Source organism: Danio rerio, chromosome 18 (genome assembly GCF_049306965.1).
Source record: "Danio rerio strain Tuebingen ecotype United States chromosome 18, GRCz12tu, whole genome shotgun sequence".
Classification (NCBI taxonomy): domain Eukaryota; kingdom Metazoa; phylum Chordata; class Actinopteri; order Cypriniformes; family Danionidae; genus Danio; species Danio rerio.
In genome coordinates this window covers 19,160,780-19,186,226 of record NC_133193.1, presented here as the reverse complement: position 1 = coordinate 19,186,226, position 25,447 = coordinate 19,160,780, and the positions used below count along the sequence as shown (strand labels likewise).

Sequence of the window (25,447 nt, the reverse complement as noted above, 5' to 3'; positions counted from 1 at the left end):
CACAGTCAAAGACGCAGTCAGGCCTTATCAGATTACCACAATTCTGCCTTTCAACACAGTGCAGAACACTGAAGTTTATATATTTATCTTGACACTCTTTGACTCTAAACACACTCTTTCTCATAAACACACACTCAGAGGCACAAATGTGCTTAGAAATGCACCGAGGCGCATTCTCCAACTCAAAGATTCAAGAAAAACGTAAACCACAATGGCATCATACACACACACACAAAGTGCACGGCGGAGCTACGGTGTTCACTAGAAGAAAACATAGTCAAAGATTAAAGGGGCGCTCAGATCAGATCTGAAATTTGTTTTTCATCTGTCTCGCCTGTCAAAGACAAGAGGAAAAATGTTTCCAATATACCTGTGCGGAAAAAGAGAGAGAAGGATCGAGGAAGGCAGAGAGGAGCTGAGTCTGAGCGTTATAAACCGAAAGAGGAAAAGAGAGAACATGGAGGGAGAGCAGACGTGATTAAATCCTGTCGGCTGTGTGGGGCTGTCAGCGACTGTGACACGGGGTTCAGATCGCTGCTCACTAGGGAGAGCACCATAATCACGTTCTTCCCACCATGATGCCATCAAACGGGGACGGGACCAGGGGGGTGCTTGTGATGGGGACGGCAATGGTGGAGCTCATAACTGGTCCAAACTGGTCAAAAAACCACCTTTCATGCTTGAAGTGAGCATGCTGTAGGTAATCATGCAAACACAATAATCGCATGACTGGACATTTCATGATCGATCAACATTCAGTATCGACTGTAGGGGAAAGTGCCATAAAGGAACTGGTTTCATTTGAGGCTAGATGTCAGCAGTTCATCAGACAGCAATTTGTGTCAATGCTGAACTCCACTGGATGGTCAACTAGCAGCCCACGGGCTCATTCCTGCATGTCTGTCATTTTTATATGACCCTCCCATTGATTTAACGAAAAATTGCTTCGCTGTCTTGTAGACGGAAGGGCATACATCAGCAGTTAAGGTGTACGTGTTCAATCAAATCTTGTCCAATCAGATTTATTTATGCAAGTAACTTAGCTATGTACTAATACTATAACAAACAACTGCCTTTTCACATTACACTGTATACAAGTCACCAACTCAGTTTCACTTTTCTTAACATTGCCAATTATAAAGGTTTAAGGAGATCCTTATTATCCCTCAGTTGCCTTTAAAATGTTTAAGCACTATTTTAAATTTAATAAACATATTGATTATGGCATTCGTTTAGTATGTTAAACTTGAATAGACAGCAGACTAAAAAAGTTCAAAAGGAACGTTCTTTCTTCTGATGAACAGTATTTCACCTAAACTCCACTTGAAAAGTCTGAACTTTATAAATTAAATAGACAAACCACATGATATAGACACTGACTCCATAAAAAAATTCACAAGAACTTTCCACTACTGTATATGTACATCACATGCTTTGCTATTTAATTTATTAAGCCCAGGTTTTTCTATTGAAGTTTCAGTGAAATACAATTGTTTTAGAGAAATGATCAGATCATTGTTTTCTCATCCAAAAATAAAAGTTCAGTTATTTACAAACTCTTGTGTAATTTCAAAACAGTGTGACTTTATGCAGCACAAAAGATTTGTTTTTTAAATCGTGTTGTTTATTTATTTATTTGGTGTGGCCCAGTCAGTGTTGTCTTGTTTGCAGTGTTACATAGATATACATACATAAATACATACACATGGCTGCACGATAAATCTATTTTAAACCGAAACTGCTATTAGCTGCGATTATTCCAATTATTATTATGGTGAGGTAGGCGAGCGCGAAAAATTAAAACAATCCAAGTAGAGTTACTTAAAAAGCAGACAACTATTACAGCCCCTATTTCACTGCAATGTTGAAAATGCAAGTTCTCTCTGTTTTAAACTCTTCTTTATGCGTATGTGTGTGGACCTTTGACCTGTTTGCGTGAGGTAACGTTTGCTCTTTTCTCTCTGCTGTTACAGTGATTCTAGTGGATCCACACACACAAGCGTGTTCCACTGTAGCATGGGTTTTCTTCACCGCATCTATCACAGATCAGCTGTGATAACCGCGCATTATTATGCCCATAGACTGTAATTGTCGCTGTATTTCTGTATCTGCGTCACTTATCGGTAGGCCCACACGGAATCTGCATGCGCAGAAATCAATGTGTGCAAATTTATATTTATCCATTTTTTAAATTAATTTCACTGATATTGTTGTGATATAATAATAGTAATATGAAAATGTTGATACGATTCATTTACTATACAGTTTGTAAAGTAATATTTTCTGTCTTTAAGTAGATATATTATATGAGAGACTTGCCTTGTTTTCCAATTAGGTGGATCTAATTGGATTTGCATTGTAAACATTAAATAAAGTTTAAAAGGTATTGTTTTTTATTACATATGTTAAGTTTTTAGTTATGATACTCCTAAAATGATTCCGCATAAATCCACAGATTTTTTTAACAAAATTCACAGCAGAAACAGAAAAAAATGTCAGCAGTATCTGTCTGGCCCTACTAGTCAGTGAATGACGCCAGAGCCACCCTAACTGCTAGAACCAATCGCTGCCCTTTCTTTTGAGTGCGGGAATACAATGACCAATCACAGGTGTTTAAGAACACGCTCAACCATGCTCAAAAAGCTAGCGTGATATTACGTTTGTTCATTTGCTATAAATGCTCATGCTGTTCTGTGCATGTACTTGAGTTTTGTTTGATACATTGAAAAAGAGTGTTTTCTTCAAGCAGGTAAAATTAAAGGTACAAATCATTGATCTGCTGTATTAAAGGACAAAACTGTATTACAAATAATATATAAATATAAATGTATTTATAAAGGATACATTTTAATACAAGCATTCTTGTGCAGTGAAGTAAAATCTAAAGTTGTGTATGGAAAGCACTGTCAGTGCACCGTGAATGTCATGAAATCAATATGAAAAATGGTCTTAAGAGTTTTATATATCTGTATATAATTTATTATATGTAATTTAGTTAATTGAATTTAACATACTGTAGTTATTTTTTTTTTATCTGGCATGATAACTGACAACTAATTGAAAATATGGTTTTAAATATGAAGTAGCATAGTGTTGTGTACTTTGTGATTAGGCTATGCTTGGTTTTTCTTTGGTGCTGTTAAAACCACCACATCAAACCAGTAAATCTTTTGTGAAATTATAGTAAATCTTACGTTTTAAAATCGCAATTTTGATCACACAAATACATAAGTGGAGTTTTATTGGCAGGCTAGTAGAAACTGTGTGTTCACCAAACATTAGTTTTAAGAGGTATTTCTTAACATGCCATGCAAGGAGAAAAATACAACATGAAAAATGTCCTTCTGATCCATTTGCTCACAGACCAACAATGCACAACAGTGTCGATGGACCCCCACTTCCCTGAGTACTCCATTGATTTATCTGTAGAGTACTCCGGGAGACAAAACGACCAAAATGCCTGCTTTATACCCTCTGGCAGGTGGAAGGCCCCGTGCCGAATGCCCCTGACCTAGGAGTAGGACGGCCTCCCTGGATCCCAGCGCCTTCGGGACCCTCCAGAAATAGATGTTCCCAGTACACCACCAACAATACCATCAACTCAACGAGAGGGAGAAAGAGAACAGGGCTGTTACACAAAGATGTAAGAGTACAGCCTGACTGCTCAAGAGACAGAGAGAACGAGAAAGAGAGAGAGAGAGAAAGAGAGAGAGAGTCTTAATTGCCTTATCCTGTAGTACAGGCTGGGGAGTGCTTTTTGACTTCGGCTTCCAATTTCACGCTACAGCATTATTTAGTTTGATACAGACTTGATTAGGCATTACAATGTGTCCCTCTCTGAAGGAGCTTTGCGGCCGGCCTGCATCACTAGAGGACAGATTAACTCTGCAATCACGCTCCTTTTGAGACCCTTCTACTGTTTGTTTAGCCCGCCGGAGACTGTGCCAGCGCATGTTTGTTTGTGTATGGGGATTTTGTGGGAGGGGTTCTTATTAAATGAACTCTACCCACACTTACAGCGACCCTTATTATGGGACATGACCACAAGATATAGAAAGAAAGTGTGCGGGTTTGGGGGATAACACTCAGTCCTTGAAGCCTCGGGAGCTTTTCTTTCCAGTATATGAGAATTTCTACAGAACTCAGTCTCAAAACAAAGATAAACAGAGACAGGGGGTGCCGGTGAACATTATCTTTAAAGTAAAGTAAAGTTGCATTATTTTTTAAGGGATTTTTTTAACACAAAATAAACAACATACTTTATAAAATAAACTGAAGCTGCACAATATTTCGTTTAAGATTCTATATTGCAATGTGGGCATGTGCAATAGTTACATCGCAATGTCATGTTGGGATTATAATTAACCAGAAATAAAAAAAGATGTTGCTACTTGTTCAAACTAATTATTCAAAATGAACTAAAACAACACAATTCTTGAGATTTTACTGAGACAACTTAATTGTTTTATGTTTGATCCACTTAAATTTACTAACTAAACTAAAGGCCAGCTCACACTGCGATTTTTTAGAATCCTGAACGATTGTAGCATGTCAGACTGCATGAAAATGGCATGAAATAGATTTCAGCTGTCAAAAAGTCAGACTAAACGACAATGAAGAACACAAAACACAACACAAGCACAAAAGAAAATGCCCCCGGAGTTTGACTTCATCCACCTGTGACACTTTCACTATCCTGCGTTCTGAAGTGATTTTTCATAGCGAACGTGAACAATCTGTAGCGGCAATTTTGCACATGGTGTGTCTTAATAATAAAAAGGAAAAAAATAATAATTTGACATTTCCCCACAGCGATTTGAATTGTTGCATGATTTGCGTCATCAAATTCTGAGCTTTGATTGGTTCTTGGATTGACACTCACAGTTGTTGTCACACTGCAGAGAAAGTGTCTAAAATCTTCTGATCGCAATTGGCATTAAGTGGCTGTCAATGAACATGTCAAACCAATGATCAGAGATCACATATTTTAGCCTAGGATTTCGAGAATGTTTTAGGATTTCCCAAATTTGTCTCAGATGACAAAATCGTGCCTGAAATCTCAGTGTGAGTCGGCCTATACTCTATTTGTGTTGGGACAACATGAATGAATTGTGTGGAACCCTGCATTTTTTATAGTGCAGTACGCATCATTCATGGAGTTACTTTGAATTTGCACCGTAATCAAATATTGTGAAAGATTTTAACTTGGATGTGTTTTTAAAGCCTACGATTGTAAGATTTAAAGCAAATGAAAACATTTGGGCACAAAGAAATTCTAAAATTTTGCTGCTTTTGAAAAGATTAATTTTGTTTATAAAATGAAAAAGGGTTATTTTAGATTTAATAATTAAATTTCTGTACTTTAATATTGTTTGATTGCACCAAAAACCCTAAAGTGTTGTGTATTTCATTTTTTATAATCTTTGTTCTGTTGTTTTCATCTATGCGTTAGTTAAAGTTTTTTAGATATTTTATGCAAATCCGACAAAATTATCCCAATTAGTGCAAATATATGAATTATTTCCAGTTACTTATATAATTTTTTGAAATTATAATCATATAAATCGCAGAAATGCAAAATAACGCAATTAAGTTTTTTTCCAGTATTGTGCAGCCCTAATATAAATCATTAAATTAAAAAACTAATTTAATACAACTAAAGAGGTTGTGTACGTACAATACCAATGTTAGTCAATATGTAAATAAAGTATATTTAATTACTTAACAATTCATAATAAAATAAATGTCTTTGCAAATGGGTAAAACATAGGCAAGGCAAGGCAAGTTTATTTATATAGCACATTTCATACACAGTGGCAATTCAAAGTGCTTTACATAAACAAGAATAAGAGAAACAAGTAAAAAAAAAAAAAAACAGTGGTTTAAAGTGAACTGACACGGTATAAAACCCAAATTAATTTATCTTTTGCGGCTGCACAGTGATACTTAAACAGAGTCTTTTAATATGTCATGGAGTAAGAGCTGTTTTAAACATGCCTAACAAAAAAAGTACAATTTGTTGGGTGTCTTCTTGCTTTTGAATTTTAATAAGTAACATGATTTTTGATCTACATTATTTACTAATAATTACAATTCAAAACCTCTAATAATATCACTTAAGACTAAGAATGCAAAACTTATTTAATAATGTAAATTAACTATTTACTATTGAATGCATTAACATGATCAGAACCATTTTTTATATTGATTTAATATTTGTAACAAACTGTGTAAAAAACGTAAGTACATGATAACATTTTGGGGCAGAAATGTGTTGAATCTGAACATGCAATTTAGTGTACAAAAGTACTAAAGATGATTACTCTGATTGTATATAACGAACTTTACTAATGTTAGTGTAAACACGATTCGTAAACTAACACTGGGCAGCAAACTTGCGATAAAGTGTTTCAACCAATTACAGATTGATTACTTCAGTTCCAATGTGTAAAGTATTGCGTTTTACACTTTGCCTCCAGGTATTATGGTGCACAAACTCCGATATCGGATTTTATCAGGGTTTAATGATCGAGCTGGATCCAGATAGAAGAAAGAGAATTGGACAGCCTGGTCCCTCGTCCATCACTACAGAACAGTCCAAACTTTACATTTTTAACATCTGTCCGTCCGTCCACCCATCCATCCATCTATCTATCCATCATCAACACCAAGGCCCCACAGTACACAACCCCCACGCCCCGCCATCTCCAATTCTCTTTCTTTCCGCTCCCTCTCTCTGCCTCTCCTGGAGCAAGTCGGGCCCTGTTTGATGGTGACATGAAGCATTTATTAGGCGAGAGAAGCTGAGCAGGAAAGAGAGAATAAAGAAGAATTGGGATCGCAAGTGTGTAGATGGTTAATAATTTCTGCGCGCTTCTCTTGGCCCTGGAATTTTTTTTGTTTTGTTTTGTTTTGCAGTAGCTGGGTGAGAATCCTTTCCTCATCATGTTCAACCACAACAACATGGATACACACACCTATCAGAGCGGCCCACAGCGTACACATACACGTCTGAATGCCAGCAGATGGATGATTAAATACACGCTGTGGCTGTAGCATGGAGAACTTTACCTGGGGACTAAGCCGACGAGATATAACATAAGGTTAACTGATTTGGGTTTGGATATGGTGAGCGTTCTGACACAGTTTGGAGGAAATTCTGTGTCTCTTGCAGTGGTCTAACACAAACACACTCATGCATCGGCTGCGTTAAAAACTGTGTGTGTGTGCTGGCAAAGAAGTGGATGCAAATTTGTGTCTGCACATCTCTATAATTGTGGCCCGCGACATCTCTCCTGACATAACACTCCCAGATAAGCAACAGAGAACTCACACATAACCCAAACAAAACATCTAAAACACAGTTTTGGGGGAAAATTACTACATTTAGAAATAACACGCCTGTCAGAAGTATGGTGCAGTGGGTGACACACCAGCATGTGACACATAAGAGCCGCCAAATCTCTTTTCACCTCTTTTTTGATATAAAGTGCCACTGTTAAGAGTGTTTTAGTAGATGTTGTACAACCCTCTCATCTGTCAAAGTACTTTTCCATATCCAATATTGAATAATAGGCTTTATATTCTAAATACAAAAGTATAGTCAAAGCCAGTGGCCTTAAACAGAGCAAAGCTGCAAGTCTGGAAACCCGAGTCTGAGTTGTGGTTTGAAAAAACCTTTTCCAATCCCGTCCCATTCCACATCTCTTCCTGTCAATCTTCTACATTGTCCTATTTCAATAAAGATTTAAATGCCAGAAATAAACCTTTAAATGTGTTTACCTGCACAACACAAACTTTCACAAAGGACTTTCATGAATTTAACTAAAAGTAAACAATTGATACATTTAGATTCCTAACACTTTTATTCAACATTTTTACATCGCAATAATCTACATTTATTTTATAACAGCATTCATTTCTCTAAACTCAAACGTGTACAGTCAGGCAGACGGGTGAGAAGTGAGGTGAGTTGAGGTGAACGAAGAGAATTCGGAGAGGAGAGAGCGTAATAATCACTCTTTGCCTCATTCAGTTCCTCTGGGAACTTCTTGAATACAGGAGCAGCCCTCCAAAAAAGCACACATGCTAAGTGAACTGCACACAATGGAAAAACCTGACTTTTAACCAACAAATGAACACATCGTAGAAGAACGGCTGTTTTGTAAATGTCATTATTCCGCTTTTTTTTCTCTGTCTTCCCTCCCTTTATTCTCCCTTTGTGAGTGTATGTGTGTGCGAGCGCTCTCAAACGAAGAGCGACTTTAATTGTTTCTTCAGTATAGCCCCGCTGTTTGCACGGGTTATTATCCCTGACTTTGCGGGAGGGGGGGGGCTTGCTGTTTGACGGGGAATTAAATGAAGAAAAATAAGAAAAACACGTCTGACTCCAGGATCAAGGGCTAGTCTTTCTCTGGGGTCATCGGGCTAGCAGAACCAAGGGTCTTTTACAATGAGGGGCTAATTCTATCTAAGCCAAAAAGGCTTCTATGCTAGGTTCCAGACTAGCCTCGGGATAAAGGAGGAAGCTTCACGCCTTAAAATCAATTTATCAAGGCATTACTAACCCAACACAGAGACCTGTGGTTCGCACACATAATCTGTCCGTGACGAAACAGCAGACTGACAAGCGCCTCTTTGCTATCATTATTCATGTCTGTATTTTTTTAAACTGTTAACTTTAATTGATAAGTGAAGGGTCACAGTCGTCTTTTATCATTCTGCCAAACCAATTACGCCTCTTTACTCACAGACGTAATTGTCTGTAAGATCTGAAACAAGGTACAACCAGACATTTTGACATGGGATGAACTCTGTAAATTACTCAAAAGTTTCGTTTTGCAGAGTCAAACTCCATCTGTGTTTGAAAGGGCAAGGCTGCTCAACTCTGTAAGCGTATCTTTGTTTTAGCGGTTTTGTTCTTGCTGCTAGAAAACTTTTTTAGGCCTTGTGAAATCGATAGGTTCAGCTCTGGAGAGAGCCACAAGCGTTCAAGAGATTTCTCTGTGCGTGGGCACATGCATGCGTATACACACACACAAACACACAGAGAGAAACATTTCACCTCCAGCTATACCAGTCCTTCACTGGTCTCGGATGGCACCCCGAGCACTCAGCCATGGGAGGCCAGATGACCTGGTGAGAGGTCAGAAGGGCTCTGGGGGGCGCAGTAAGGGTCAATCCAGCACCAGCACTCCTCATTAATGACCTCTGCAGCCCTTCAATCACCACCCTCAAAAAGCTCAGACCAGGGCCTGAAGCCTGTCCAGCAGGGAGGCAGGCCAATAAATATATGCATCAGCCAGGTGTAGAGAGTGGGCTTAATTGCCCCCTTTCCTTATGTTTAATGTACAGCCCAGCGAGACGGGGCAGGGTCGTAGAGCAGCCACCCGGAGATGAGAAAGAGAAGAGAGCAGAGCAGAGCGGTAATGCATCTTTGAATATCAGGAAAAGTCAATTATACACAGACAAACACTTCCAACTGTCTGCGAAGACTACCGTACTAAAGTTTGGAGATTTGTATGATTTTGTAATGTTTTTGAAAGAAATATCTTTAATAAGGATTAATTTATTTAATTAAAAACCCAGAAAATTTTGTAATATGCAGACGTTTTTACCACAAATTAAAACCATCATATTTATTGTAATATTTACTGTGATGTACTTTTACATTTATTTTCTTTATTTATATTTACATTCCATTTATTACATTTATTAATGTGAAAACTCTAGTGTTCAGTCACATCCGTCAAAAATCATTCTATCACTTTTAGTTGAAAGAGTGATAATATTTGTTTGGGTTCTCTGATTAATAGAACTAGTAGATTTAAAAGACATTAAGTTGAAATAGTCTCATATTAATGTACTTACTGCTACTTTTGTAAAAATTTTATGTGCCCTCACTGAACCATTTTTTTTATTATAATTTTTTTTCAAATCACAAACCCCTGAACTGTATAACCACTTTCCACTTCGTAACATGGACAATTTGACAGGGCTAAATTATAAAATGAACCTAACAGAATGAAACGTCAATCAAACTCCTATTCTAGGTCACCAAAATGAACGCTCTAAATGTAAAAGAATACTTTCAAGACGTACTGCGACGTGTTTTTGAAACAAAAGTCTCCGCCGCTCTCGATGGACTAGGTGAAAATGGCTGCCATGTTTAATCTACATGGGTACGAGCAGCTTTGAGAGACTCTTTCTCAGTGCGTTGTTCCAGCACGTTTTAATCTGCCCTCTGCAGCAGCCCAATCCGGGTTCCAGAGCGCAGCATCTTAGAACGGCCGCGCTCCTCCGGGAAGCCCTGACAGGGGAGCCTTGGCTGGCAGGCTTGGTGGGGAAGGAAGAGGGGGGCGCAGGGAATGCCAACCACACAAACAGAATTAATAACAGCGGGCGTCAGAGCGACGCCTTCTCTTTAGAAGTGAAGCGTGGCATGGAGCGGGTCCGCAGCGAGCGCCGGTTCCGGGCCACTGAGCCCAGGACTTCTGATAAAGCGTGTGGCTAAGCCGGTACAATGGCAGAGCCTACGAATGAGCTCTTACATTAAGACAGATTCTTCCCCACAAAACTAGCAGGCAGGCTGCTGATAAGGAGTTGTCATTGGCAGACACACTGCCCACCAGGGAGAAACCCACATCCAAACCCACCCGCCTTTTCCTCCCATCACAGACCAGACGAATTACACCATGATCTCCACACCAATAGGGGTCACTGCTTTGAGATCTAACAAGGTGTAAGTATTTGACTTGAAAAGAAAGTTAAAGAGCAGCTAAAAGTGTTTTGCCTCTTAATATGGTGATACGAGTCACATCAACACCTAAAGAAAGCCATTAAAAAAAGACCTGAGCAGCTGTCAAACTGTGCTCAATTACACTTTTTTTCCTGGTTGTGATGAAATACTTTTAGAGTTGTTTAACTAATTGTTCATGCTGTAAAGTCAATAAAAACAAAAAACGCAAGAGCATAAAAATCAATTTTGTGGTTCATCTCCCATTACCTCAAAAATCACACCCTCTAACAGTCAACACACAGACTCAATAAATAGCTCGCTCTCAATCCTCACTTAAAACGCCTGGAAGCAAAACAGATGCCTTCTCAGTTTCAGGTGATTATATTTATTAATTAAAAAAATACAAGACAGTTTATTTAAATATAGCATTATCTCAGGAAAATGTTTTACAGAAAGAAAAAAAAACTCAGTTACTACAACAGAAAAGTCAATGGAAAAACAACCTAAAAATAAATTGAATCTATTATTCTAAACGAACCATCATTTGAAAATATGCAACAGATGCAACAAAGTGATTGGTTCACAAAAACTGGAAACAGCACACGAATCAAAGCACGAAATGAAAAACACAAATGCGGATCTATAAGAATGCTGGGGGATCTCGTTCCCTGATCTCTTCATCTGCGCAGCCCTATGGTAACTCACTTCAACATTTTACAACAGTCCACTGACCAATGAAACTTCACCGCCGTAGCCAAAAGCCTAGGTGACAATAAAAAGGCCATTTAATGCTAAAACCAGATGGTGTCAGAAAAGAAGGAAAAAATATGATGAAACCTGTACTACTACATTAACACACACCAAAACGATCAACATAATACAGTTTCATTGTCTCCTTCCTAATATTCTTACGAGTAACCTTGCAGCCCATGAAAAAAAAAAAGTGTAAGATAAGCATTTCAAATAATATCGCTGAAATCAAAAAACTGAAAACCTCAGCCGCTTACAGTCGGACAAATGCAGAGCTGAAAATTTTCACATAAGAAACTATGAAATGACCAAAATAATTATAACCATTTTTAATTGCCTCTTTGCCATCAAAAAAAATTAATACTTGCAGTCATGCTGTGCATCTATGTATGAAAAATTCTTCCTTCCCACAGTCCCTTACTTGTTCAAATTCACCACTCAAAATTTACATTCAAAACAGCAAGTAATTACTCAATTCCCAATCGAAATCCTTGGGAAAGGATACATATATCTGCAGGAAGAGCTGAATACATTTCTGAAAGACATAAACATACAAAGCAGGAACAAATTCGTCCACAAAACCAAAAACATCCTGGTGTCAGTGGGCAGAGGGGAGAAATAACGCCATTAGATTTTATTCTCAGTGAGCTTTAGACAAGCATCACTCAATCGTTTCTCCCTTTCATTAAATAAAATGTCCAATTTGAATCGGTCGACTGTAAACAACGGTGAAAAAAATGAAAATAAGTGCCCTCGTCGTCTCTCTTACTGTCGTGTGCATTCATCCCCCTCTTAATGTCCTGCAAATGAAGGGGATTTATTAATGTGTAATTAAGTAATAATCATCGCTACATAATGCATGAAACACTCATGGGGACGGTGGAGATATGAAACAGGAATGCCACAGCCGAGCACTCAGTGCATAGACACACATTAAAAAGGGATTAATTGAGAGAAATAATATTTTGATAAGCGCAGCTCCCTCTCCCCCTCTGACGAACGCTCGCTGTCTTTTTCCTCTCAAAATAATCTCTCTCTCGCTCTTGCGTGCGCGAGTAACACTGGCAATCACAGTTTCTAATGTAATGTGATGTGAGAGCATGACTTCCTTTACTGGAAAAAAAAAATACCCGGACTACCTTGACAATAGGCAATGGATTCTCAAGAAGCCCACCACCACCAGCAGCAACCAATGCGCCTGCATATGTTTACTACATCCCTAACACCTGCAGATTGCAACATATCAAAGCAGAAATTAATGACAAACAAGCTTAACCTCTGGATGAGCGAGCCAATACACAAGACACCGGAACATAAAAAAACATGAGTGATTTTTGTGCATACCACACTCAGACATATTGTTGGTGCCCTTCTAATCTCCAAGCATTCCAATCAAAGCTAAAGGTGCTGGGCTGAGATAGGGACAGAGCGAGCCTTGGTTACATATTTAATTGGCCTCTGATTGATGTGCATCGCTGAGTCAATACAATCACTGTTTACCCCCAAACCTCTGTGCTGCTGCAGGCCAACGCATACTCGATAGGAAACTGCAATAGTATTTGTTGCAACACAACAAGACATTTGCTTTAAATGTGCCTTTTATAAACAAAACAAACAAAAATAAAATTGGTTAATGCTAGCGGGGGGGGGGAGATTATGCATATTACAATAATCACTCTGCGCATGTGAAAAAATAAATATTACATTATTGATTACAGGGTCAACAGCCTGCACTTTTCTGCAAAACAACTCAACAACATTGTTTAGGATTGATCTGCACCCAGCAGGCTCTGTCAGTGTTAAATGTCTATGAGTGTATTTTCACTTCATCCACCATGAATATTATCCACTTACACTCTATGTAAACTTATGACCGTTTTTGTTTCTCCCTTGATGAACCTCTGCAGATTGCGGCCGTTAATTAAAACAAAAAACTGGTTATTATTTGGGGGAGGGGGTACTAATATGGGCCACATGGCCACCCGAAAGCCCATCTGGTTTCTATTGGGGTGACGGTGCCAAGTGATATCTCGACCAGCAGCACAATATCTGCTGATGGACAAGCTGAAATAGCAGCAGGCCTTATTGCTCCTAAATTCACCTGCCTGAAAGTGTTGAGTCTTGTAGGAGGGGCATGAATGAGATGGGACTGTGTGTGACTGATTCTGACATGTCAAAGTCACAACCGGGAATAAATTCAAGACAATAAACAGCAAAGAGGGGGGGAAAACTGCAATCTGAGGTCTGCAGAGAATCAAATTTCACTTACACTACAACAGACTGAGAGGTGTATAAAATGAGTGATGTAGGAATATACCTAATTAAAAGGTTATTCTATTAAAAATAAGGTTAAAATATCAATAAAAATAATATAGTTAATTTTTTTTATTTTAAATAAATAAAGTTTACATTTAAATGTAGTATATCGTATAATATTAATAATGACGTGATTATGATAACTATTAAGTTTAATTATAAAATGTAAATATAATTTATTAGAAATTGGGCTTTTTAAAAACATATTACACCTATTATTAATAACTAACCTATTTACATGTATTTTTTAGGTATAGCTCCTTGCTTCAGCTTATATGAGGTAACTTGTCCTCCCAAACACAAGACCTGCTGGCACCTGGCATCAAAATGAAAGAGCTTAATTTGATAATTATCGAAAAGCATGCCTAAAGTTTCTAAACATGGTGTCACTATTGAAAGCAAACCCGTAAAACGATGAATTTTCACAATCCCCGCCAGTTTTACCCAGGAAATCTCATTGGTCATGTGAGTTGTTCTGTTCCCTCTCGTACAGCAACATAAAACGCTTACCTTTAACGGAGCGCGGTTTGGCCTGCTTGCGTCTAGACATCTCCGTGTTAAGAGCAATATTTTACTTTCTTTAATCGGTATCTTGTCCTCTCCAAGAAATATTGACAGGTCACGCGCTGATACTTGGGAGATTTCTTCACTTTGCCTGTTGCAATGCGGCAACTTCAGTCTCGCTAGTCCAGAAGCGTGCAAAGGAAGAGAGAGTACGGCAATGGAAAGGGATATTCCAATGATTGAACTTCTCCAACCTGTAGATTTAACGAATAACTTGCGGCTTTCCCCGTTCTCGAGGCGCGAACGCTCTTTTGTTCCTCCGTAACGGTAGACGCTGACGGCGGAGCGGGCACGCGCGCTCAGAGTTTCGAGAAGCGGAGCGTGCCCAAATTACACCTGATCAGTAGCGAGAGGTGCCAATACTTGCCGATAATGTGGAGAAGCCACTTCGACGGTGTTTCGGAATTGATTCGCTATGTTTGTCCTCCTTTTTGCAGTTGTCGCAACTGTCTCTTTTCGTTGAGATCCGCCGAACCACCCTCCTTCGCTGTTATTTTTCCGAAGGTGCCACTCTCAATGGCATTTTACGCAGCATTTTACCTGAGGGGATTTTCTTCTTCTTGTTGTTTATCGTCCTAAAAGCCGTAAATATTTCTAGTCGCTAGCCTCTCTCTCCCTTTTTCTTTGTCCTGACTCTGGTCTTCCCTCCGCCTCCCGATCCGACTGCTGGCGGGGCTGCAGCGCAGACACACATAATAAAGCCAGGCTTGGCTGGAAATGTAGCCGTGTCCCAGCAGGAGGATGTGAGAGTAGGGTCCCGGCGGGGGAGCGCTCTGATCCCGCAGGGAGCTCCGCACAGCCTGGGTTGAGCAGACAGAGAGAGCCAACAGCACCAAACCATGGTCAGCCATGGAAACTACAGCTTAACTTGGAGCACGGATCGGGGCCAAAACACGGAGCTTCGAGGAAACTCTGCAGCGTGCAAGAAAAAAGACGGACTGGATTCGCTTTTTGCGCTCCTTGTACCGATGCCATCGTCTCGGGTTCACTCCAGCGTTTAACTGTCGATTGGATACCATGACATTTTGGTTATTTTGAACATTTAACATTCCTACGTCGTCTTTGTAATGCGTTAACCTGCGTTTAAAACGAACAGTTTTAGATTTAAAGGAATAGTTGGGCTCAGCCGAAAACATAAACAATGTCATCATTTACTCAACCTCACGTTCTCCCAAGCCCTTTTTGACTTTCTTTCTTTTGCTCAACACAAAAGGAGATATTAGGCAGTTTGTTAAGCCCTGACAGCCTCCGCCACCATTCACTTTATTACATTTTTTGTGTGTAAGTGAATGAGACTAAAGAAACTCATTCTGATTTAAAACAAGAGGGTGAGTATGATAGATTTCTGAGTGCATATATTGTGTCAGTGTTTGTTTATTTGTGTCAACATTAAATGCATGTTTAATCTGCATCTTTTTTTTATGGAGTCAGTCAGATGTGTTGTTTTAGTTATTTTGGGATACGTTTTAACTAAACTTCATTTAAACCCTTTTTCTAGGATTCCTTTTGGCAGTGTTAGGCCTTTTCGACAGTATTTTCAATCCCCACAGCGTCTGTCTGGCCGTTTGCATGTGCTGCTGAAGTGCAATTGCAGAAAGAAGATCATTTGTGCAAAAATCAACCTAAGAAATGGTCAAAATCACATGCGGTGCGCCGGAGCTGCTCAGCCGTTGTCATGGATAACATGGTGGGCACCCTGTCTCGGTCAGTGGGATGTCCTGCAGATTGAGCCAGGCGCCCTGTGGAGCCACGGAGCGGCCTTTAAAATTGACCCCCCGCAGAGGACCGGGGCCCCTCTTGTCTCGTCTGAGCGCACGCCTGGAGACCGCTTTTAAATGTGCTTCTGGTGTCCCAGAGAGAGAGGCCGCTGGCACGAAGGGGCGAAAGCTCACCGCAGTGGTCCCTTTTTCTTGGATAAATTCAAAGGAGGAAAATAGCCCACATTACAAGCTCCTTAAGGGTCAAGGACAGCCGAGACATGAATGGTTTGAAAGAGTGGCATTGTGAAATCACATAGCACACGATTACACCCTCTGTCATCTTTTTACGGATTTGCATTTTTCTTGCACCACAATGAACAGTTCAGAATAAGACTTACAAGACATGTGGATGAAATTAATTAAGACGCTGGAGAAAAAGAGGTGTGAACGACAAAAGCGGTGGTCCTGTTTGGAATAAACGCCGTTGCTATTTTAGGATGATTTTAATGAGTGGCAAAACATTTTTATTAGTATTATAATCTTTTCTTTTTTTTTTTTGTTTGGATCCCATTTGAAAAATATTGGACATTCAAAGAAGGAACAAAATCCTACGTCGGACGCAAAATAAGTAATGAAGGCATTTGCAACACTTCATTTCACTGCTAACTGAACTCAAATGGTCTCACTTTTGGCTAGTATTTCCCTCCACGCAGCAGGGATGGCAGTAGATTGATGCCCTTACATTATTCATGCAACAATTATTCAAAATTTAGCAATAACTCAACAGCGTTTTGTCCTTTCTCTCATCCGTCTCCTCTCTCAGCGTACCTAGGTATGCTGCTATTCTTATGCGACCATCATCCATTGGACAGTGCGGCCCCAGAAAACACCCTTAAACACTCCCCCATTGTACTGTCACAAGCCTGGAGAGTTCATGTTATATTTATGTTGCCTACAGCGTATTCTCTCTGTTCTGTTCTGTTCAGCTGAACTCACGCCAACTCCTCCAGGTCCCCCCTCCACAGACAATGTTACATCTCATTGGCTTTGCCCTAGATAGGCTATTTTTGTATGAAATAATTAGACATAACTGATTTAAATACTGCAAAGCCAACACTCTTTTGTCTCGTTAACAAAGTACAGGAAAGGCACATGCTTGTCATGTCATTTCTGTCAATCCCTACAAATACGAATGCGTCCAAAGCTAATGGATCTGAAGGTGAGCCAAAAAATGAAGAACTTTATTTGATTCGGATACGTTCGGGACTGAGCTACAGTGACCTGACCTGATAGAATCTATTATGAAAGCAAAAAAAGCACTGCCAGGAGCTTTTAATTGTCTCAACGTGTATATCAGCAAAATATAGGATTGCTAAAATATGCCGGCGTACAGCACTAATTGTCCATATAAGGACAGCGCGGCGCTTAAAACAGCACGTTTTGTTTGTTACACTGACCCCGGACCCAGACAGCCGTGCTGATGCCGAGTGCACACGGGCACACAAGGGAGAGGTGGAGAGCAGGAACGCAGATTGGGGCTGACCGCTCGGCTGCACTTTAATGTACCCTCTACTTCATCAGTCCTGATTAGCCACCATAAAAATCCAGATTGAACATTACAGTTTTACTGCTGATTGTCTTCCAAACACTCTCAGGTGTTGGCGTGTTAAATGCCAGGGTGTGCATCTGTCCTCGCGTCCCATTAGCCTGCTGCAGTGAGACGTCTGACTTGAAAAAGGGGGACCCTCTTCAGAAACGAAAGCAATGCAGAACAAATTTCAGGCTTTTAGGCTTACTGCATCTTGTGCCAAAACCTCAATAACAAGCCCCCCTCCAAGCCCCCATTTCTCTGGCTCTTGCCCCAGACTTACACAAAGAAACACCAGCTTTATGGACTTAGGGCATTAAGGCATAAAAAACAGCGGACGGAGAACAGGTTCGTGACACATGGCGCCAAACGCAGGACCTGATCTTGTCAGATCTCGCACAGGCCGTACAGTTTAACGCTCCAATTCGTAGGTGCGCCGACTTGTTTTCAAAAGGCCACATGAAAGGGCTTAGCGAGAGAGATGAGCATTTGCGGCGAGGAGGCCGGCGCTCCAGCAAAAACGCTTTTCTGATGAGCTGCAACAATGCACTCACTCCCACGACATCAGCTCTCTGTTGGGAGTCTCCTCCTAATTTCCTCCATCCATAATAAAAAGAGCTACATTAAACAGTGCCATTAGTGCCAGCAATTTGTTTTATTCTCCACAGAAAGAGAAATGTTATCTGTGGCGGACAAACTTAACCCAATTAAAGCTCATTGTGTATGGGGGCCTTGCTGGGTCTTCAGCTGATGCCTAGGAACGAGGGCAGAGGAAGCCAACTTTGGGGAGGGAGAGGGGGGAAAAAGAATGTTTGGAACATGTCTGGAGAATTAGGGAAACTAGGAGAGAGACAAATGTGCTTTCAGGAAAATAGACGGGAAGAGAAATTATGTTTTCCTGCATTTTCCCCCCACATCAAATCCCTCCCAAGATGGTTTGATAGAGGAATGGTGTGCGAAATGTACACTTGAAACTAAAAATGAACAGTTATTTTGCCTTTTAAATAAACAGCCAAAGGATTAAAGCGTAAACGGCATATACGTTTTTGGGGGGCCACCCTCCCAAATATTTGATGCTGATGATACTCGGTCCATCCTTAGAATGACCAACTTTTAAATATACGTTCTGTCGATCTTGCAGCCCTTATCAATATTAAAACTACTGAAATGGCCAATCAAAACAAAGAAGGCTGAGCTTTCACCAAGACCAACATAAATTAAGTTTGAGAAATAGCAGGTCTCAGTATTTTTGTTGATACTAGTCTGATTATTAATAATGCAAAATTGCCTGTCTCAATATTTGAGTCAGATTGTTGTTAGAATGACCCAGTTTAAAAAGTTTTGTCAAAAAAACTGAAATGGTCAATCAACTCAAATGCAGACCTTTGCAATCCACAGAAACCAAACATGAACTACAGCTCAAGCCTTTAGTTTTTAATAGCGAAAGAGTGTGAAGTAATATGTAAACAGCTAAATATTTGATACATTACACAGACTGATGAACACTTAACTTAACACACCTCACGCAAACTCTTTCCATACCCCTCACTGCATACCATCAAGATGTAACATGCACTGCACTTTAACCAAATCCTTACTAACAATATTGCCTACAACAATTTTCCAACAACAGTCAAACTATGTGTACACCTTTTTGACTGTGTACTTGTCAATCTGTGCCTACTACATGTGTGTTTTTCTTAACGCATCTATTGTCTTTCATGTATTTATAGTCTTTTATGAATTATTGTCAATATTGCTAATAGCATATTGTTTTGTTTTTGAAGTAGGTTGTATTTTGCACTGTCTGGAGTCAGCCCCTAACCTTTTCCCTCATCATAGCACACGTGTTGCTAATGTCGCAAGTACATGGTGCAAGCTGCTAATTTAAATTAAAAATATGAAATTAATATACATATACATATTTTGCTCAGCATATATAAGTACACCCCTCACAAATGTATCTTTTAAATTCATATTTTTAACAGATGCTATACAATATTATATTTGTGCATATACACTAGATTAGTCAGTACTGAAGCCAAATCTGGAGCTTATTTAACCATTTAACTTACGATAACAGTCCAAAAACTAGTACACCCAAATTTATATGTTATAGAAAAATGTTAAATACAAATTTTAAGAGGAAAAATCAAGAGAAGCAAACAATTTAAAAAATTTAGTTTAAATTTTGTAGGTTGAAATTGTTTTGCAATACTTTGCTTGAATTGAATTGTATTGTCTTTCAACTTCTAAATATGTTTAGTGACTAAATTATTATTTTAATAAATGTATCTGTTTAATAAATCTGTTTTGTTTAAATGCACCAAAATACATAGCCTATATTCACTGAGAAATGGATATAAATATTCCTTGTACTTATATATGCTGAGCACAATATATAAAGAATTATTAGGCCCCCTTTGAATTTCCATCTTTTTTTAAATATGGCCCATATGACGTTTAACAGAGCAAGGAAACTTTCACAGTATGTCTGACAATATTTTTTCTTCTGGAGAAAGTCTTGTTTCATTTCGGCTAGAATAAAAGCAGTTTTTATATTTTTTAAAACCATTTTAAGGTCACAATTATTTGCCCCTTTAGCCTTTATTTTTGTTTGATAGTCTACAGAACAAACCACTGTTATACTATAAGTTGCCTAACTACCCTAACCTGCCCAGTTACCCCAATTAACCTAGGTAAACCTTTAAATATCACTTTAAGTTGTATTGAAGTGTCTTGAAAAATATCTAGCAAAATATTATTTACTGTCATCATGGCAAAGATAAAATAAATGAGTTATTAAAACTGTTGTGTTTAGAAATGTGTTGAAAAATGTTCTCTCAATTAAACAGAAATCAGAGGAAAAAATAAACAGGAGAGCTCATAATTCTGACTTCAACTGTATATGTGCAATTCCATGCAAATTTCAACCTTGGTATGATAAAAAAAAAGTCGAAACCGTTTCTGCATTTTTTTTTTTTTTTTTTGTGTAAGTAAGTGTTTTACAGTGCTTTAAAAATAGTCAAAATGTCTGTTTATGTTTAGCTTTTTATTTTCATTATATTTGATTTACCAAAATCACACAAGTGCCAATTTCACATCTGTCACATCCATAACGGAGCTTTTTCCACATAAATGCAAAAAAAGTAAAAATAAAATAAAATCAATCGTTTTTTTCTATACTGAGGTAACTCTTATCCTTTTGATTAGCATTGTTTTTTTTTGAGTTGTGCAGTTTAATTCACAGAATTATTAAAAGAAATTATATTTCCCAGCCTTTTAATAAGACTTTAGTTAGGAAAATTAGATACAAATATTTGACGTTTCCTCTCCCTCCAAAATATGAAGTACATTTTACAATTATGTATATTTACCCTGCAAAGGACTTTTTGAGAAAATGATTTAATGTGAATTGTAATGTTTGCCAATTCTGCAATAGTGATATTGAAACTGTTGAAAATCTATTTCATCATTGTTTCGTCATTGTAACAATTTGGTTAATCCTTTCTGGTCTGATGTGGACAACTGGACAAAACAATACATTTCAATGTTTCCTTCTATTTGTTGGGACATTGTGAAATTTGGAGTACATTTGAACAACAAAGATGATGACTTAACTGTAAACTGTTTACTTATTTTACTAAATTCTTTATTTATAAATGCAAATTTGAAAACTGCTCCTCGACTGATTTTATTTAAAAAGCAGTTTGTCACCTATGTAGAGGCCTTTAAAATAATGAAGGGTGAGAAGGCTTAGCAACTGATTTGTTTCAAGAATATGGTTTTATTTGACCCCTTACAGAGTTTCTGTTTTATGTCTGCAGTTTTTTTTTTTTTTTTTTTTTTGTTATTTTATACGTTTTTGTTTGTATGTTTGTTTGTGCAATTTTATGGCTTTATACATGATTCTTGAATATCAGTTTCTCAGTCATTTTGTGAAAGATTATGTTGGCAATGAGTTTGGCCTAAATTGTTGTTTTTGAAAGGCAAGCAAACGAAAAAAATTCACAGAATTTCTAGAAAGTATATTGTAGACTGTAAACTCGCTAAAACATTTTTTTCGTCACATGCATAACACTTGTTTATTTCCCTTAAAATAAAATATAAAAAATGTTTACAGATTGATATTTTTCTGGTCCCTTAACTCTGTGGTCAGTTGTTTTGGAAAATATAAACAGATCTTTCAATATAATGTTAACACATACTTCCTATCTAACTTACGATCCTTGTGTACAACGCAGAAAAAAGTAGTTAGATTGATAGAAAATGTGGGGTATTTAGAACATACTTTTTTATATTTTATATTGATACTTAATATCAATGATTTGGTTAAATTGAAAAGAACACAATTGAATAGAGGTGATTGAAAAAGTATAAAATGAGAAAGGTATGATGACATTTCAATTGATGACTGTTTGCAGTACTATGTCTGAATCAATGGAATCAAACATATAATATGTCAAAGATGCCAAAATGATAAAAATAAATGGCTCATGTAAAGCTCATATTTTTATGTAAAAAGAAGAAATAATTTAAGTAATAGACAAATGAAGTGTGTGGTAATGGGGTGGGAAAATAATAAGCTTGTGCTTTATCCCGCTTCATTTTCGACCATGTTGAAATGTATTTTTTTGTTAAAGCATTTTAACGTATGATATTTCTGTTTGAAAATAAGTAAATCATATCAAAAACATATACTTTCATGATGACAGTAAATAATATTTTGCTGGATATTTTTCAAGACACTTAATTAACATTTTAAAAAAACATTAGTCCTCCCTCGATGTTCAAGACGTGGTCATAGCCTTGGGTTCAAGTCAATATAAAAAAAAAAATGGGAGGAACTTCTTACAAAGCCACACGTTCTGAGACACTCGCTCATACCCTCACATTTTTGCTGTTAATTGTTGTGATAACACCTCTCGATTACAGGGGTTTAATTATCAACATGTTTGGCTGTTAGAGTGAGTACCTGGCACAGATCCTGGTGAAGGGCTCAAGGTTTCTAATGAAGATCTCACTCACAGCAGCATACAGGAGCTCAGTGTGGTGCTGTCCTAACAAAGAAGCACATTGCGTTTAGAGACGACCTGGGTATCTGCGAATTCTAACACAATAATGCCAAGAATATTCATAGTGATACATTTTGATTGATATCCAGTTGTGCGGGAATGGCAAGTGTGTGTCTCGGTGGGGGAAAAAAAGGTGATTTGTGTGATTGCAAAATCGTAACAGTAACTGAATGGCATGTTGCGGAACACAAATGAGGCTTGTCTGCACATCCGTTACGCCTAAAGCTGGTTTCACTCCGTTTGACTGGTAATCCTTCTGTCTCCTATTGCATTTATCAGCTTTAGTGGGGCCGTTTTTTGCTCGCTTACCCAAAAAAGGCCCAATCAACACCTCCCAGCTGGTGAAATGAAGCAGAACCAGGCCTCCATTACTTTGAGACGTGATGGATACTTCACAGCTGCGGTCGAGTGTCTGTGATCAGAGAGTGGAGAGACAAACAGCTGTAAAACATGCCCTACTAAAGACACACACATTTGCTGAGAGTAGAAGATACACACATGCTGATTCATCCACAACTGCGTTTCATCTCATACAGGATTTTTTGTGAAAACATTGCGTTATGAAGATTAACCATGGACTTATTGTAGTAATTGTGCTTTCTTGGTGTACTGATTTCCATTCGTGTGACCAGTTTAACTACAAATACCATGGTTAAACTACTGTTATTATAGCAAAACCCTGCCTAATGTGTTTATTTATTTTATTTTTGTGAAACCAAGGTCTGAAGGAGGACAGGAATACATTGGTTTAGGAATGCTCTGAAAAATGATATTAAAACGTTGTGTAATATTAAAACGTATTAGATTATTCGGGGGCATTTATTCTCTTGGTGTAAAATCTAATTTGAGGCACATTTGCTATTTTACAATGCTTTGTTTTAGTGGAATATAGTCTTATTTCTATATTTGGTTTGTAATTGAAGATTATATAGGTTATATTTGTCCTCAAAGAAACATTTCGTCGTCTGAAAACAATATTATCTCATTCAATTTAGAGAATGTATGCAAACTATAACGCCTTTACAAACACAGGCTCTAGTTATTATGAAATTGTACATGGTACAGTAGTTACACTCAGCAAGCCTTCGATTCATCTCCCAACGGTTCATTTTGAATGAGAAAAGATATTTACTGTTATTGAGGGGAAATATATTCACGCTAGCAATGTGTTCCGGAGGACGAAAGCAATTTGTAGGGTTGGTTCTGTATTTAAATCGCATTAAATGCTGCATTTCAGTTTTTCTCTTCTCTTTTCAAATGAAATATTCGAATAAAACATGGCCAAATCTTATTTGAGAACAGCATGTCTGTAATAGAAAAGCAAAGATGTTTTTAGGTTTCATACACGGAGAAAAATTAAACACTGAACAGCTTAATTAAATGTATAGTTATGTAGGTATACAGCGCTATCTAGTGGCTTAATTGGGCATTATGGTAGTGGAATTACTGTTTTTTTGTCATGTTTCCATGTTAAGCATTCAAATATGCTTACATTCAAAAACATAAATATTAACGTTACACTCTTGCATTTAAAAGCTAAATACACACTTATAACGTTATTACATTTAACGTTAAACTAAATATGTAAAATGTTTTTGTATCGCCAACTTTCAAAAGAACAGTTACTCAAATATGCAATTTCACCCTTAATTTGTTTTAAACCTGACTTGAAAAATTTTTAAATGGCGGCTTTACCGTTAATCACCGTTTGGATTTGAGTTTTTTGGGCATCTTCCGTGTACTGGTTTTAAATAACAAACTACAAAAAAAGGAAAAACTATCAGTAGATAACATGACAAATAATTTTTATTAAAATGCTTTTTAAAACTCTATAATTAAAACTAGTATAGTTTTCGTCAGGCGGAAGGCCTAACGTTACTGGCCAAACGATATTTACTCATGTCATTCCAAACTACTCATGGTGGGAAATAATAGGTTATTGAACGTTTTTTTGTGATTGTTTCTCAATTCTCATATAACTAAAGTGAAATGTATATTAAGTTCCATACCGAGAAAACACCGCAAATGAGAATTACCCTTTCGTGAGCTTACAGAAGCAACATCTCCGCATACAGAATGAATCCCTCTGTGTCAGGCCTTCTCGATGAAGTTGAATCATTTGCTTACCAGTCCATCACTGCCAAACATTGTGGTTGCTGCGTTCACTTATGGCGTTTTTTACAACAAGAGAAACTTGAAAGGCTGGTTTCCATAAAGTGCAGCACAGATGGACTGATGGAGCCAAAACCCACGAGGGGGTTTAGTACCAGTTCAGGTAAAAACAAGTTGAGAGCAGCGACCCCTTTGGTCACGGTGAACAATGTTCCAAAACATGAACGACTTGAATATTGCAGTGAGGGTCAGATCTGAATTTGCATTAAGTCAAATTGAGCAGAATAATCAAAGTAAACATTCATATGAATATTATTATCATGTGTTTTTTATTTGCTTTTATACATTATCGGGGTTATTTGAGTATAACTGGTGTAATGGTGCTATTCACACATTTAGGGGATGTATAATTGGTGTAATGGTGATATTCACAGATTCAGGATATTTGCACACATTTAGTATTACAAAAATGGTTCAATCTTAAAAAACAAAAATTGTTAAAGGAAACCGTTTTCATAATTTCACCTTTTTTGGGGGGGAAAAAGTACAAAAAACACCTGTTTTAAATATCTTTTGCACAGGCATGGTGGCAAAGTTCATGCAG

The 25,447-nt window shown here is 37.9% G+C and overlaps 1 protein-coding gene and 1 long non-coding RNA gene across 39 annotated transcripts in view; one reads left to right on the top strand and one right to left on the bottom strand.

Moving 5' to 3' along the window:
• znf423 (zinc finger protein 423) overlaps positions 1-24,873 on the bottom strand; it is a 218,887-nt gene extending 194,014 nt beyond the window's left edge. For 9 of the 38 annotated variants that reach the window (XM_073929345.1, XM_073929346.1, XM_005159129.6 and 6 more), the window contains exon 1: positions 14,315-15,036. In XM_073929345.1, the coding sequence (XP_073785446.1) occupies positions 14,315-14,354 (40 nt within the window). In that variant the 5' untranslated portion in view covers positions 14,355-15,036. Of the gene's footprint in view, positions 1-14,314; positions 15,037-22,631; positions 22,717-23,040; positions 23,144-23,227 lie in introns of those variants that run through there. The other 29 variants (XM_073929365.1, XM_073929352.1, XM_073929360.1 and 26 more) reach the window with 7 other exon arrangements.
• LOC101885646 (uncharacterized) lies at positions 14,272-19,681 on the top strand. Its single transcript, XR_222491.6, has 2 exons — positions 14,272-15,696; positions 15,867-19,681. It is a non-coding gene; the product is annotated as an uncharacterized lncRNA (long non-coding RNA).
• Positions 24,874-25,447: the final 574 nt, after the last annotated feature.